This window comes from Populus alba, chromosome 10, assembly GCF_005239225.2.
Source record: "Populus alba chromosome 10, ASM523922v2, whole genome shotgun sequence".
NCBI lineage: Eukaryota > Viridiplantae > Streptophyta > Magnoliopsida > Malpighiales > Salicaceae > Populus > Populus alba.
Window position 1 is genome coordinate 16,988,875 of NC_133293.1, and position 13,471 is coordinate 17,002,345.

The 13,471-nt window shown below is 33.0% G+C and overlaps 1 protein-coding gene across 6 annotated transcripts; it reads left to right on the top strand.

Moving 5' to 3' along the window:
• Positions 1–3,052: 3,052 nt before the first annotated feature.
• LOC118043124 (protein ASYMMETRIC LEAVES 2) lies at positions 3,053–8,053 on the top strand. 6 transcript variants are annotated; one of them, XM_035050976.2, is made up of 3 exons: positions 3,053–3,766; positions 5,338–6,031; positions 7,267–8,053. In XM_035050976.2, the coding sequence occupies exon 2, from the start codon at positions 5,353–5,355 to the stop codon at positions 6,013–6,015; it is 663 nt and encodes a 220-aa protein (XP_034906867.1). In that variant the 5' UTR covers positions 3,053–3,766; positions 5,338–5,352; the 3' UTR covers positions 6,016–6,031; positions 7,267–8,053. The 6 variants fall into 6 exon arrangements, with proteins under 6 accessions (XP_034906867.1, XP_073267944.1, XP_034906865.1 ...); XM_073411843.1 differs by having other exon boundaries at positions 3,053–3,742; XM_035050974.2 differs by having other exon boundaries at positions 3,053–3,760; positions 7,267–8,052.
• The last annotated feature ends 5,418 nt before the right edge of the window (positions 8,054–13,471 follow it).

Genomic DNA, 13,471 nt, shown 5'->3' on the forward strand with positions numbered 1-13,471 from the left:
GTTTACTTCATTTATTTCAATCGCATTTATTTTTTTTAAAAATGTTATTTATTTTAAAAATATATTAAAATAATATTTTTTAAAAATTTATTTTTAATATTATATATTAAAATGATAAAAAAAATAATAATTTAAATTAAAAAAAAAAAAAAAAAACATAGTCACACTACAATAACAAACACATTTTTAAAATGATAATAACAATTAGTTCATTGTGTTTGTTTTGAACTTTTTGCTTTTAGGTTTTTTTTAAAATATAATAAAAGTTGTATTTTAAAATGATTTTTACTTGAAAATATATTAAAATAAATTTTTTATTTTTTAAAATTTATTTATGATATCAGCACATTAAAATAATATAAAAATACTAAAAAAAATAATTAAAAATAATAAACAAACAATATTTTAACAGCATTGCCATACTCCTCATTGTCTCCCTTGCGAGAGTACCAGGTCTCCTCCTGCTACCTTGCTGCAAGCGTATCTATCCATTTATTACGGAATTTCGGTTTAATTATTAAAAAAACATTGATAATAATAATAATAATAATAATGAATTTTATTATAATTAAGATAAACTGATCACTTTGTCCTTATATTGTCCCTCTTAATCCCTAACAAGTACTGGAGTGTGAAACCGAGCGATTGAATTCTTGGATGCTCACGTATTCTCCAATGGTCCTTTTTTGCTATTTCTTATGACAAAGATGTCCCTCGGGATTAAACAAAAAAGAAAAAAGAAGAGTAACTTTTGGGTTTTTTATTGGGGGGTTTCAAGTAATTTACATTTTCTTCCTACTTTAAAATGGGTTTGGCTAACCACATAGCAGATGGCTCAGCAGTAATAACTTAGAATTAAAGGATTTGCTATCTTTATAATTTCAAGTTCGAACTATGCTGTTGCAAATATAATGTTACTGGAGGTTTACATGATCGTTTATTTCAGGACCTATGAGATTAATCAAGGTATCCGCAAACTACCTCGAAATTCCACGGTGATAAAAAAAAAAAAAATAAGCTTTATAACTAAACACACATGCAAGATATTCAATTGTTTGATTTTAAGGCTTAATTAGAGATATATTTTAAAATAGGCTCACTGCATGTATAAGAATTAACAGATTGATCATTATTAGATATGTGAAGAATCTTTGCAGCATAATTTTATTCAGCCAAATTTGCTTGTATTAATTTATTTCTTTTAACAAATTATTTCATGTGAAAATGCAATTACTCGGCAATATTTCTTCAAAACAAATTATGTACACAGGCAACGCTCTTGAACACAGCATTCTCTAAATGTTTTTCAAAAGATAAAATATTTTTAATTAATAAAAAAATTATGAGAAGAGCATTAGATTTCATAAGATAAAATATAAATTCTATGTAAATCTTCGAGTAAGTTTCCTCTTGATTAAATCATGGTCCGCCAGTCAACTTGAACATAAAATAGTAAATATTTTGAACGGCCTGCACAGCATCCAACCACCCTGAGTGCAGGTCAGTGGTCGACGCTTGGTTTGAATTGCTCTCTTGTTCTCCGTTTCGTAGCTGGGGACCACGGCAGGATCGGGAGGCAAAGTTCAGGCACGTCCACGTCATGTACAGATTATTTGATATTCTGGTTTTTTTTTGTTCCACAACCATTAAAGATATCTCTTAAGAACTTTTCTTCGCAATTTGAAACTACGTGACAAATTTTACGATGCCTAAATAGTTGCCTTCTATTATTCATTTAATTAAATTAATTTTTATAGAAATTAATAAATATCAATTGGAGATAAAAGTAGTAGGTGAAGATATTTTTTATTATTTTTAATGAATAATGTATTTTTTTCACTCATGTTTATCTTTTAAAAAAATAATTCTTATTAAATAACTAATAAAATATCATTTATTAAAGTTTTAGTATTATAATATTTTCCCTGTGAAATAAGGGATTGTGAGGAAAATTTTATAATGCTTGGCAAGTAATTAGTAATATTTTATTAATTATTTTATGTGGTCTTTTTAAAAAATAAAATTCATGGACTATTAAAAATAATAAAAAATTTTAATCTTGAATTTTTATATTTCTATTTATTTTAAACAAACCCCAAAAAATAACTAATAAACATTAGTTGTTATCTCTTGGGCAAGTTACTTGAATTGTGAGCATAATTATTAAACCTGAATCGGATTGGATGGTCGATTCGAGATTCGGACGACCCTGTAACTGGATTAATTCGGGTAAGGTAAAAGACCAGAATAAACAAAAACTCGGTAAATCTTGGTCAACCCGTTATTTGTTATTGATCTAATTTAAAATTCACTATATAGATACTAGAATAATATTTTTATTTTTTTAATGTAAAATTTAAAGCTTTTTTAGTATACACACTATATCTTTATACGGAAAAAATTATGTTTTTTCAACGTAAGATAAAAAAAAAATTGATTTAAATATTTAAATTTAAAAAGGTAACATAGTATTTTTTTAATGTAGGATAAATTTTTTTTTTGAAATAATCTTTTAAACTTCATTATTTACAATATGTATAATTTATATTCACATAAATTATTTTTTAATTTTTTTATATAAAATATTAAAATTTTAAATATATATTTTTAAAAAAATTTATCATTAATTCAGGTTAACTGTATAATTCAAGAAAAACTTCTTACTGGTTCAACTTCAAATTAGGTTTGATTACTATGATTGCGAGGGCATAATTTGTGGAGTATTTGGCAAAGCAATTTACCAATAAACAAAAATGATGGCAATGTATTCACGAAAGCAAATGGAAGCATTTAATCATGATTTCACTTAAGCACGCAGATGATTGGTACTTGGGACGGCAGGGGAGGACACATGTCAGTTAACTAATAAAAATGAAAATAAAAATAAAAATGATGGTACTAGATACCAGGAGTGTGCACTGTAGAGAGATCAAAGGTCATGTCAAAACAACACAACATGCTCCAAATCTCTGAAAGGAGTCTGAGTATGGCTGGAAGAGAGATTGGTAATAGAAATAATACAAAAACAGACAAACACTCCCCCCCTCTCACTCTCAATCACTCACTCACTTCCCTCCTCTCTCTCTCTCTCTCTCTCTACATTTCTACCTCTTTCTCCAATTGACTCACTCATAGCCTGCTTTTGCTTTCTCTCCGTCTCCTTAGCCTCTGCTTCTGGGGGCACCTTCCCCTTCTCCCTCGCTGATATCACCTCCCACACACCACTCTCTCTCTCTACTCTCTACCCAAGTGTAAGACTCACACGCACACGCACACTCTCTCTCCTTTTCTTCCACTTCTCCCCCGGCCCCTGTACCTTAGCCGTGCCTACGTGCTCATCGTCATCATCTTTATATGCATATTATCTGTTCCGGCTAAGAAATTGAGAACAGATAAAGATCCCAGAAGAGAAGAAAAACGTGCATGAGCCCTTTTTTTATCATCTGTCTTGTTGCATTAGCACATCATTTTCACTACAGGCGTAATAAGGAGAGGAGGCATTCTTGTTTCATTTTTTCAACTATCAACTAGCAAGGTAATTCTCACTCGAAAAAAATAGTAAGGAGGAGGAGGAGGAGGAAAATACTCAAAATCTGGGTGTAAAGCTTAGCTTTGAAGGATCGTTTCTCTTCCCCCTTTTCTCTTCTCCTTTCTTTGATAGGGAAAGATCATCCCCTTCATCCACCAATAATGGCCGTAAAGGGTTAAAGAAAGAACGAAAAGTTTGACTGAAGAAATCGAGGTCACGCACCCATAAGCAGTACTAGTACTATCCTCCTTTACATTATCTATCATATCATATGCATCGTTTTCTATATCTTTTTTTATAAACTCCAAGCATGATATATTCTATTAATTGAACTCCCTAGACAAAGAGAATAGAATTAAGGAAATTCTTCATCCCAAGATCTCCCACAGACGGAGTCAGAGTTTTTTTCTTTTCAAGCTAATTCTTCCCATTTATATCTTTATGATCTTTCCTTTTCATCGAATATATATATATATATATATATATATATATATATATATATATATGTTTCATTTCATCTACCTAGCTAGATAGCTGCTTTTTATATAAGATGTTGTTTTACAATATATATATATATATATATATATATATAGTATTATGGGTTCATCCCAAGATCTTTCCACACGTCTCTCAACCTTAAAAAGTATTTAGAGAAAATGAAGAAGCAAGCAATCAGAAGCTAGAAATCCTAGAATATGATAGCTAGCATTTGTATGAAATTCAAGCGAGATCTACTCGATCCCCAAATCTTTCCATCGAAAACAGTGAGACCCAAAACCTTTACCACACGAGATCCAATCCACAAAACTCAACTACTAAAATCAACCTCCCCTAGCTCTTTCTTCCTTTTTTTCCTTCCCATCAGCCCCCATCGGCCTCCTTAAACCCTACAACCAGCTCCCCTTAAACATCACCTTTTCTTTTCTTTCTGTGCAGTTCCCTTTGCTGATGCAACTACATAGGGTTTTTTTATAGACATAAACATTCATAAATAGATACAGAGAGATAGGAGACATAGAGTATATTATTTGGTAGCCGTAATTTTCTAAACTAGAAGATTCCATCAGTTGCTTAATTTATGCTGATAGACATATTTTGACCATATATATAAGCTATTGTATTACATACTGGCCTTTTTGAGCTAGATCTTTGAATCTCCATCCAAAAGCAGTAGGATTGTTTTGATTCCTCAATCAGAAGAGTAAACCAGTAGTTACAGGGCACAGATCCTGAAAAGGGTAATCTTTCCATTTTCAAGAGTCCTATATGCAGAAACTTTGTTCCAACGTATTTATTTGAAGCTGTCAACTTACCATTTCTTGTGTTCGTCTTCCGTTTTTTCTTTCCTTAGTTAAATTCTTTCTTTACATTTTTTAGATCCCATCGTCTAAATAAGTACACCCCAAACCCTAAAATTAGGATTCGCAGCCGCACCGCTACTTGTATCTTTAAGATTTCATTAATGTGTATTCCATCATCTAACAATTCATTTCTTCTTCTTCTTTTCTGTTAACCTTAATTGGGTTGTTTTTTGTGCTTCACCTAGCTAGCTAGATACCAGGCTTATTACATACTTTTCCCTGAATGATTGCTTTTATGTCAAATTAAGAACAAAAGTCCTCAAATTTCTCAAGTTGGGGTTTGCTGATTATTGCTCCCTCAATCCGTACGTACGTTATGGTATTTGATATAACTTGTTGTACACACAGAAAATCACACCTCTTTATTCTTCATTTATTTGTCAATTTATTTAAGTACGTACTAATGGCTTTTGATGTTTTTTTTTTCATGTTTTGGTTGCATTTCAGAGGAGAAGGTGGAAGATGGCTTCGTCGTCGAATTCTCCGTGCGCTGCCTGTAAGTTTCTGCGCCGTAAATGTCAAACTGAATGTGTCTTTGCTCCCTACTTCCCACCTGACCAGCCACAGAAATTCTCTAATGTCCATAAAGTTTTTGGGGCCAGCAATGTCACAAAACTTCTCAACGAACTGCACCCTTCTCAGCGAGAAGATGCTGTCAATTCTTTGGCCTATGAGGCTGACATGCGCCTCCGTGACCCAGTTTATGGCTGCGTTGGAGTCATTTCACTCCTTCAGCACCAACTTCGCCAACTGCAGATAGATCTTAGCTGTGCAAAATCAGAACTCTCCAAATATCAGAACTTGGGCATCACTGGCCATGCTGGATCACTAATTGCGGCCGCAGCAGCTGCAGCGACAGCCACGGCAACAGCCCATCACCACCAACATCCGCAAAACCTTGGGATCAATTTGATTGGAGCTGGAGGTGGAAGTAGGGATCACCACTACCACCATCAGTTTTTTCCCAAGGATCAGCAACAGATGATGAGAAGCTTCGATGCTGGGAATAACTACGATGCAAGCCTTCTTGCTATGAATGTCTCTGCAAGTATTGGACAACTTAATCATTTCCAGCAACCTAGAGCCGCTGCTGGGGATGACCGCCGCACCATTGACCCCTCTTAGGGTTTCTCTTCCGCAGGTAATTAAAATGTTCATTTGCCTCCTACTACCATGGTTTTGCTTTTTGTCTTCCGTTTTATCAGAATTTGTGGTGGATATATAAGTAGTAGTTGTAATAATAACAATAATAATTACTAAATTAGGGTCGCGCATTTTTGAAATAGCTAGAATTCATGAAACTAGGGTTGGAATATATTAATAAATTAGAAGATAACTTTTTGGAAAATAACATGTTTTTAGGTTGACTTGGAAATTTCTCTCAACTGCAAGTTTTGAAATTTTGACTGAGTAAAAGGCTGATAAAACAGAAAAATAAAAGTTGTCATTAATTTGCTGAGAAATTGAAAGGGGGTTCTCTTTTGTTGGTTCATTAGAGGGTTCTAATTCTCATAGGATTAATTACACTAGTTTGCATGTCATGCTATGCTATTTTTTGGATAAAAAATTATTTTGAATATAAAAAAATTCCAAATCCTAGAGAATTATATATTATTTTTATTAAATTTATCTCATGAATATTCAATCTTAAAACCTTTTTATTTGAATTTTTATCTAATCTAGATTTAAAATTAAATCATATGAGAGTTGTCTAACATAATCAATCAACTTGTTTAATACAAAAATAACCTATTTTATAATTGTTAAAATAAAATTTAACCTATTTTTAGTATAGTGGGATATATAATATTATAAGTGTTTTCCCGTCAATGTTTTTTTTAAAAGAAAGCACAATTCTACCGAGACTTGGAATTATTTACTCAAGTAGTCGCGGTAAGGAATGTGAAGTTTTTACTCGGATATAGTAAAATGTATTTATTTATTTCAGTAGAAATTAGAGCATGATTCCAACTGGGATATTTACTGAACCAGAAGCTAGACATGGATTCACAGGAGCAAACACTGTCGTCCTCCTCTGTTGACCAAGGTTATACCAAGAATCCTCTCTACACTACTGCAGAGACGAGTCATAGCTGTCAAATAATGTTTGATTCATGAACACTGTTTTTGGTCCACTGTACGTTCAAACTGTACAAGTCTCAGACTTGCTGTGTCCTTCTCCAGAATCAGCCTTCATAATTCATCAAACGCCCACGATTGCGTGAACCAGTTAACTATCATCTCATTTTGACACCACATATTCCTTGATCCCATAGAACCATTTAAAAATGTCAGAACACGCAACAATTTGCTACCTAAAAGTCTATATCAAGCTCTCTTGATCAACGTTTTTCTCTTCTTTTGGCGTTTATGCAGGGCTCCACATCGAAGGGATTTACTCTAGATTAAAAAAAAAATGCTAGAAAGTGATGGGATGTTCTATCTCGATCGAATGAATACCACCTCGTCATAGAAATTTTTGCTGCGCGTTGTCTCAGTTTATATGTGTGTGTAACCCTCTCGATCAAAGCAAGATATGTATATTCTTGCCATGCCAAGAATGGAGGGACGTGCTTAACTCTTCCAGTCTCACAGTAGCTAGCATTCTTACAATGTGCCATGGCTGGCAGGCATGCATGGTCTGTTTTTTGTTTCCATCCTCTGAACCTCTTTCTGTTTGAACAGTGAGCACAGGCAGCAATTCTATATATTTGTAATTTTAATCATGTTTTTCTTTACCCTTTTTCTTTCTTTGGTCTACCATTTGATGCTTCTGTCATGAATTATTGTTGAACATGGTTGCTTTAAGTGATGACTTCTCAATTTCACCTAGTTCGGAATCCTATGTGAAGCTTGTTCCCTCTCGTACGTACTTGAGGTGATAATGACTTGAAAAAATCACTGTAAAGATTCTATGTAAGTTAGCTTTGATGAAGAAACCTTGATTTAAAACTATATATATAAGGTATACTTAATTTTAGCGTCTGGGGATTTTTTTGGAGGAAAGGAAGGGGTGCAAGATTGACGAATTCGTTTTCCAGAAAGCAGCTAGGGAAAATATGAAAACCACACCAATTTCTATTGTAAATTAATCCATATAGCTCATGAAAAAAATATTGTGTAATTAATGGGTTTTCTCCGTCAAATGAGATGGCAATTTCATCATGCATACGTATTCAATCCAATATAGAAAAATGAGTTTTTTATAATAATTATCTTAATAGATGAATAATAAATTGTATAAATATTATCAAATTCAATTTAAATTAAATTCAAACTCATCTCGATATATATACATTCATATCATGTGCGCATATATATATATGGATAATAAACATGTTATAAATATAGTAGAAATTTCATCTATGAGTATCCATTATTTTTGTAATTTTATTATAGTTTTTTTGTTAGTATAATGTCAGTTAAACAATAATTTGATATTTGACCAAATACAGAAAACAAACAAAAAGCATAATAAAACCCAAACACCCTTAAAAGAAATAAAATTACAAAGGGTGTTAAGAGGCTATTTTTTTTATTATTATTATTATCAGATATACTTAGAAAATAATTTATATTTGATATAAAAAAAAAAGTATAGGTACGTGTGGTGCACTGTTCAATAGGTAGGAGCTTTTGAGCCTCACAAACAGTGCCGGCGCATACAATCATCCAAAAAATATTTTTTTTATTGTGTCGTTGAAAACACCAATGCATCCTCTTTCTAGAGGGGTGACGCGTGTCAGCTTTGGTGGCCTAGTTTGTTGCTAATGAATTTTTTTTTTTTTTTTATCTTTTCCCCTGAAAATCATAGGTTCACCCTTTTGTTATAATATTTTAACTTTAAATTCTTATTGTTTTGATTTTTATTCTTGATTTTTTGTAAAAGTTTTATTTGTTTTTAATTTTATTATTTTATCCTAATTTATCATATATTATTTTTTTCAATTTGATCTTCATCCTTTCGATTATTTTTTTGGCCTTTTAATATTGAATTGATTTTTCTTTTCATTCTTACCCTTCAATCAAAAAATTATTTGTATTTCTTATTTCAGTTTTGATCCTCATTTATCCTCATTCTATTTTTTTATTGTTCTTTTGTGAAATTAATTTTTTTCTAATTTCACCTTTCAATAAAAAATAAAATTTATTTTGTATTTCAATATTGCTCCTTATTATTTTAATTTTAATTTTTTATTTTGAATCCTTTTGTATAATTATTTTTAAAAAATTTTATACCTTCAATATTTGATTGTTTTGGAATTTAGTATCATGATTTTTTTTCAAATAAGGTATTTTTGGTTTAATAACCAAGATCATGAGTTTAGAAAGTTAATGCAGATTGACATTATTATTTTTTTTAACTAGCTTCAAGATTTTCATCGTTTTCTTTTCTTTTATATTATCATGATCTCGAGACCTGTTCCGTGAATTTAACGAGATAATCCAGATTGGCTCAGTCCTGCTTATTGATATTACAAGTTGATCATGCTAACTTGTATTTTTTTTTAGGTTCTTTTTTTATCCAATTATATTTAATGGGTTGAGAATTGAGTTATATTGTGTATTTTTTCCTTAAAAAAAATCTCATATTATCATTATAATTTTTTTAAAAAAATTAGTGCATACATTTATTGTCATGATTTTTTTATTACCTGATTAAAATAAACCAATTTATTTAATTTAATCGGGTCTCCAAACTAAATCACATTTTTTTTTATTGTTCTTTGAAACATATTGACAGCATTTCAACGTCATCATATATATCACGGGTCCGCATCTAGTTTTCACTAAATTTGCATTCACGCTGGCATCCCTTTTCCCAATAATTGATGTTTTTCTCTTGGATTTTACTCTTTTCGACGCATGTTTCTTTTCTATTAACTTAATAAAATAATTTAATAAAACGTTATCTACTTGTTTTTAACTAGGTCAAATATATCTATTTAAGGATATAAATAAAGCAGATATTGTTAGTTTTTAAAACTAAAAACACCTAGACTATAAATTATTGAAAGTGTAAAACGCCCTAAATAGAAAAAATGAAACTACATATATTTTAAATAGAAAAAATAAGAGCACGCACACTCAAAATAAAAATAAAACAAAACATTCATGCATCCTTATTGTACATGTCAATGTGCAGTAAGTTAATTTGGCATCACATTAGTATATATTTAACGAATCTTGCAGGTGTATTTAACTAATCCAATCATGCTTAGAATTGGATTATTACATATTTGTTCATAATCCTAAAATATCGATTTTGTCTTTGAGTAAATTAACTTTTTATAACATGGATTTCAGAAACTAATCACTGAATAAAAATAGAAGGATTCAATATCATGGGTTTTTTATTTAAAATTAAAAGGATAAAATAATTATTCAGATAAAAACACAGAGATTAAATAATATATATGATAACGGCATAATTAAGCAAATTGATTGGAAGAGAAAAATAAAGGATTCCATAAATGCACGGGCAGAATGATGTCAAAAGTTTTACTGCAAGGGCTTCGTATCTTTCCAAGACAAGCTAGCAGCGTATCCTCTTTCTGATCTATGAAAGCTAAGATGCTAGCAGCGTATCCTCTTTCTGATCTATGAAAGCTAAGATCTTCAGATGGGATGTAGCAGAACTTGAAGAAGCAGTACTGTGTAAGTGTTAATTACCCTATATATATATATATATACACACACACACACAGCAATAGTTGTACCATTATATCTGTGCGTGACATTTTAAAAATGCTTGAGCTGATTTGGTTAAGAATTGCTATGGATACTGTTGAGCAAAGGGCATTTCCCGGACAAAAACAGAAGACAACTGAATAAGACAAAAAGGAAAGTGTAGAGACCCCCAAGAAAAAATCCTCTCTTTTGCTGAATGCCAGAAGCATGAAAGGCCGTTGCAGGGGAAATGCCAATGGAGAAAAAGGAGCCATTTATTACTAATTAATTATACTGCAATGCAAGAACCACAGACAGATCATCAAGCACAGAAAAGCTGGGAATTCAAGTTGAGAAATAATGCAAGGTTAAAGAAGGCCAGCGTCCATACAAATGCATGCTGCTTCGACCCTTTTTAACAATCAAATCAACTGTGTGGTGAACCGTAGTAAAAAAGAAACGAACATAAAATCGCACTGTTTGCAAGACATGCAATGATGACGTACTTTTGCAATGATGACTCCTCCTTTTAATGCCTGCCCAGGCCTATCTCACTGTCTTTCTCTTTCATACTCAACAGTACAAGAACAGCTGACGCATGCATATGGGTGTGATTGGAGTCGAATTGTCTCGATTTTACATGTTTTCACATGATTTGCATGACGATATGTAGCGAACCATGACTTGTTAATTGTCAGGACATCAATGTCTGTGTCCTGCAGTGGTAATCTTTTGAATCTTGGGTGTAGGCACCATGTTTGAGTAACGGGGTCGGCTGCTCAAAACCCAGGGAACAACTCCTCCAAAAAAGGTGATTCTAAGAAGCCTCTGTAAGGACCTCCAACGTTCGAAAACGTGTCGCATGGACGGTCGATAAATGCTAGACTTGCACGGCTAAATTAACCATTATTACAAGCAGGTAGCTAGCATTGACAAAGAGAAGAAAGGGAAAATGAAAATATACATATAGCCAGTGGGGAATATCGGTGGAGCTTGTGATTGTTGCTCTATCAGACATTACCCAGAAGGAAAATGAAAACCCTAGAAGAGTGGGGAGTTAATTAGGATGAAAAGAGTAGTAGTATAGTACAGTAATTTATAAATAAACTATAGCTCTTAAAACATACATAACTTTACAAGTTTTTTTTAATCAAAATATAAACTACAGCTCTTAATTAAATTAATCTTGATCATAAGAAGTTATAATTTATAAATCATTTTAAATTTATTTTTTCTCCAAACCGAAGCTGTAAGAGTCGTAACAACGATGCCAAGCTCACGCTATGGAGTCGACGGATAGTTGACGAGGAGAGGCGTTTCAGCAGGTGAAAGGGACGGTTTTAAAGGCAGGGGGTATCCCGACAGGGGCACGCCTAACGATACCAAAATTGGGGTAGTGAGAGCAGTCAGAGACTAATTTGTAAGCCCTAGCATTTATTTCGGGTTGTCCGTCGCTGACCTTTCCTCCAAATCCCCATGGCGTCCATCCATCCATGACACCACATTAGCCCCACTCAATGCCATGGCATTTATTGGACAGTGCCAACACCATGACCAAGCTTTATGAATCATGCAGAACAAATCAGAGAGAGAAGGCATATGAGGATGACTTGACTAAACCTTTCTTCTTTCTATTCCTTCTTGGAGTTTGGCATTTACACGCTTCCCCGTGCTCTAACATGTAGCAGTAAGTAGCATACAGACACACAGTAAGAGAGAGACGGAGAAGGGAATGGGAATGCAGAGAAAGAACAAAACAGCATTTTCAGCGGCAACATCTGTGATCTGCTACCCTCTCTCTCGCTCTCTCCATCCCTCCGCTACGTACCTTAATTACATGCCTTTTGTCCCCCCCCTTCCAAACCTCTCTTTTCCTCTCACTTCGAAAATATCAAGTTAAATGAATGGATTATTTAATACCCTTCTTCCTCCTTAGTCCCACACACCATTGCACATGACTAGCTATTTAAATAAATGAATGGATCAAATCAATGGTGTCTGCATGTAGTATCAAGTCAAATCATATATACACCTCAACTTTTCTGATAGTTAATCTGTAATTAACGATTATTAACTAAAGCACTAGTCCTTGACAACATGCGCGTGTGGAGCATTCACCAAAGATCCTCGAGATAGCGCCATGGCTACATTTAATGCTGTATATGCTGAAATTTCTTTCAGCACGTACAGCAGTCATGTTAGCTTTCTCACAAGAGAGGTACTTGTGCACATGATCCTAGCGATTTACTCAAAACTTGAACTTGACCGCTAATAAGTTTTCTCCTTAATTTGAACATGACTTCACTTTTATTATCAAATTAATAGAAGGCCTATTTTTTATGCCAAATTAACTGCAATTTCCGACAACAGGAATGGGGAGGATGATTAGAATCAAAACCTTATCAAATAACGGGTGATGGTAAAATGAAGGACAATGGTAACGCTCCCGGTGTTTCTTTTAGTTATATGACAACGTTCCACCTGGCAAGGGAGAAGGAATTAGAACCTTGAGTATCAGGATTGTGGTTTCTTTCTTTTCGTTTTTGATTCAACGGGAGCCTCAACGATTTTATTATTATTATTTTTTAATCATGAAGCGTCGATGATTATTAAACTGGAGTTGTATATACAAGAAAGAGACGGTAATATGTTTTAAGAATTAATCTCTGGGTGTTAGCAGAGCAGATTCGGGGGATGACCGGAAGGAGGGGCGGCGTTAACCTCCATAAATGTCAAAAACGGGTCGTTTATAAAGAGAAGTTTACACACTGTTTTTTTTAGTTTCGTTAATAACGTTGTCAATGGAAACTCCAAGGATAATTACGTGCATGAACATAATGTTTTTCGGTTACTATATAAAATACGCAAGTTGTTTGACTGCAAGGCTGCCTCACAGAGATTAGGCCGAGAT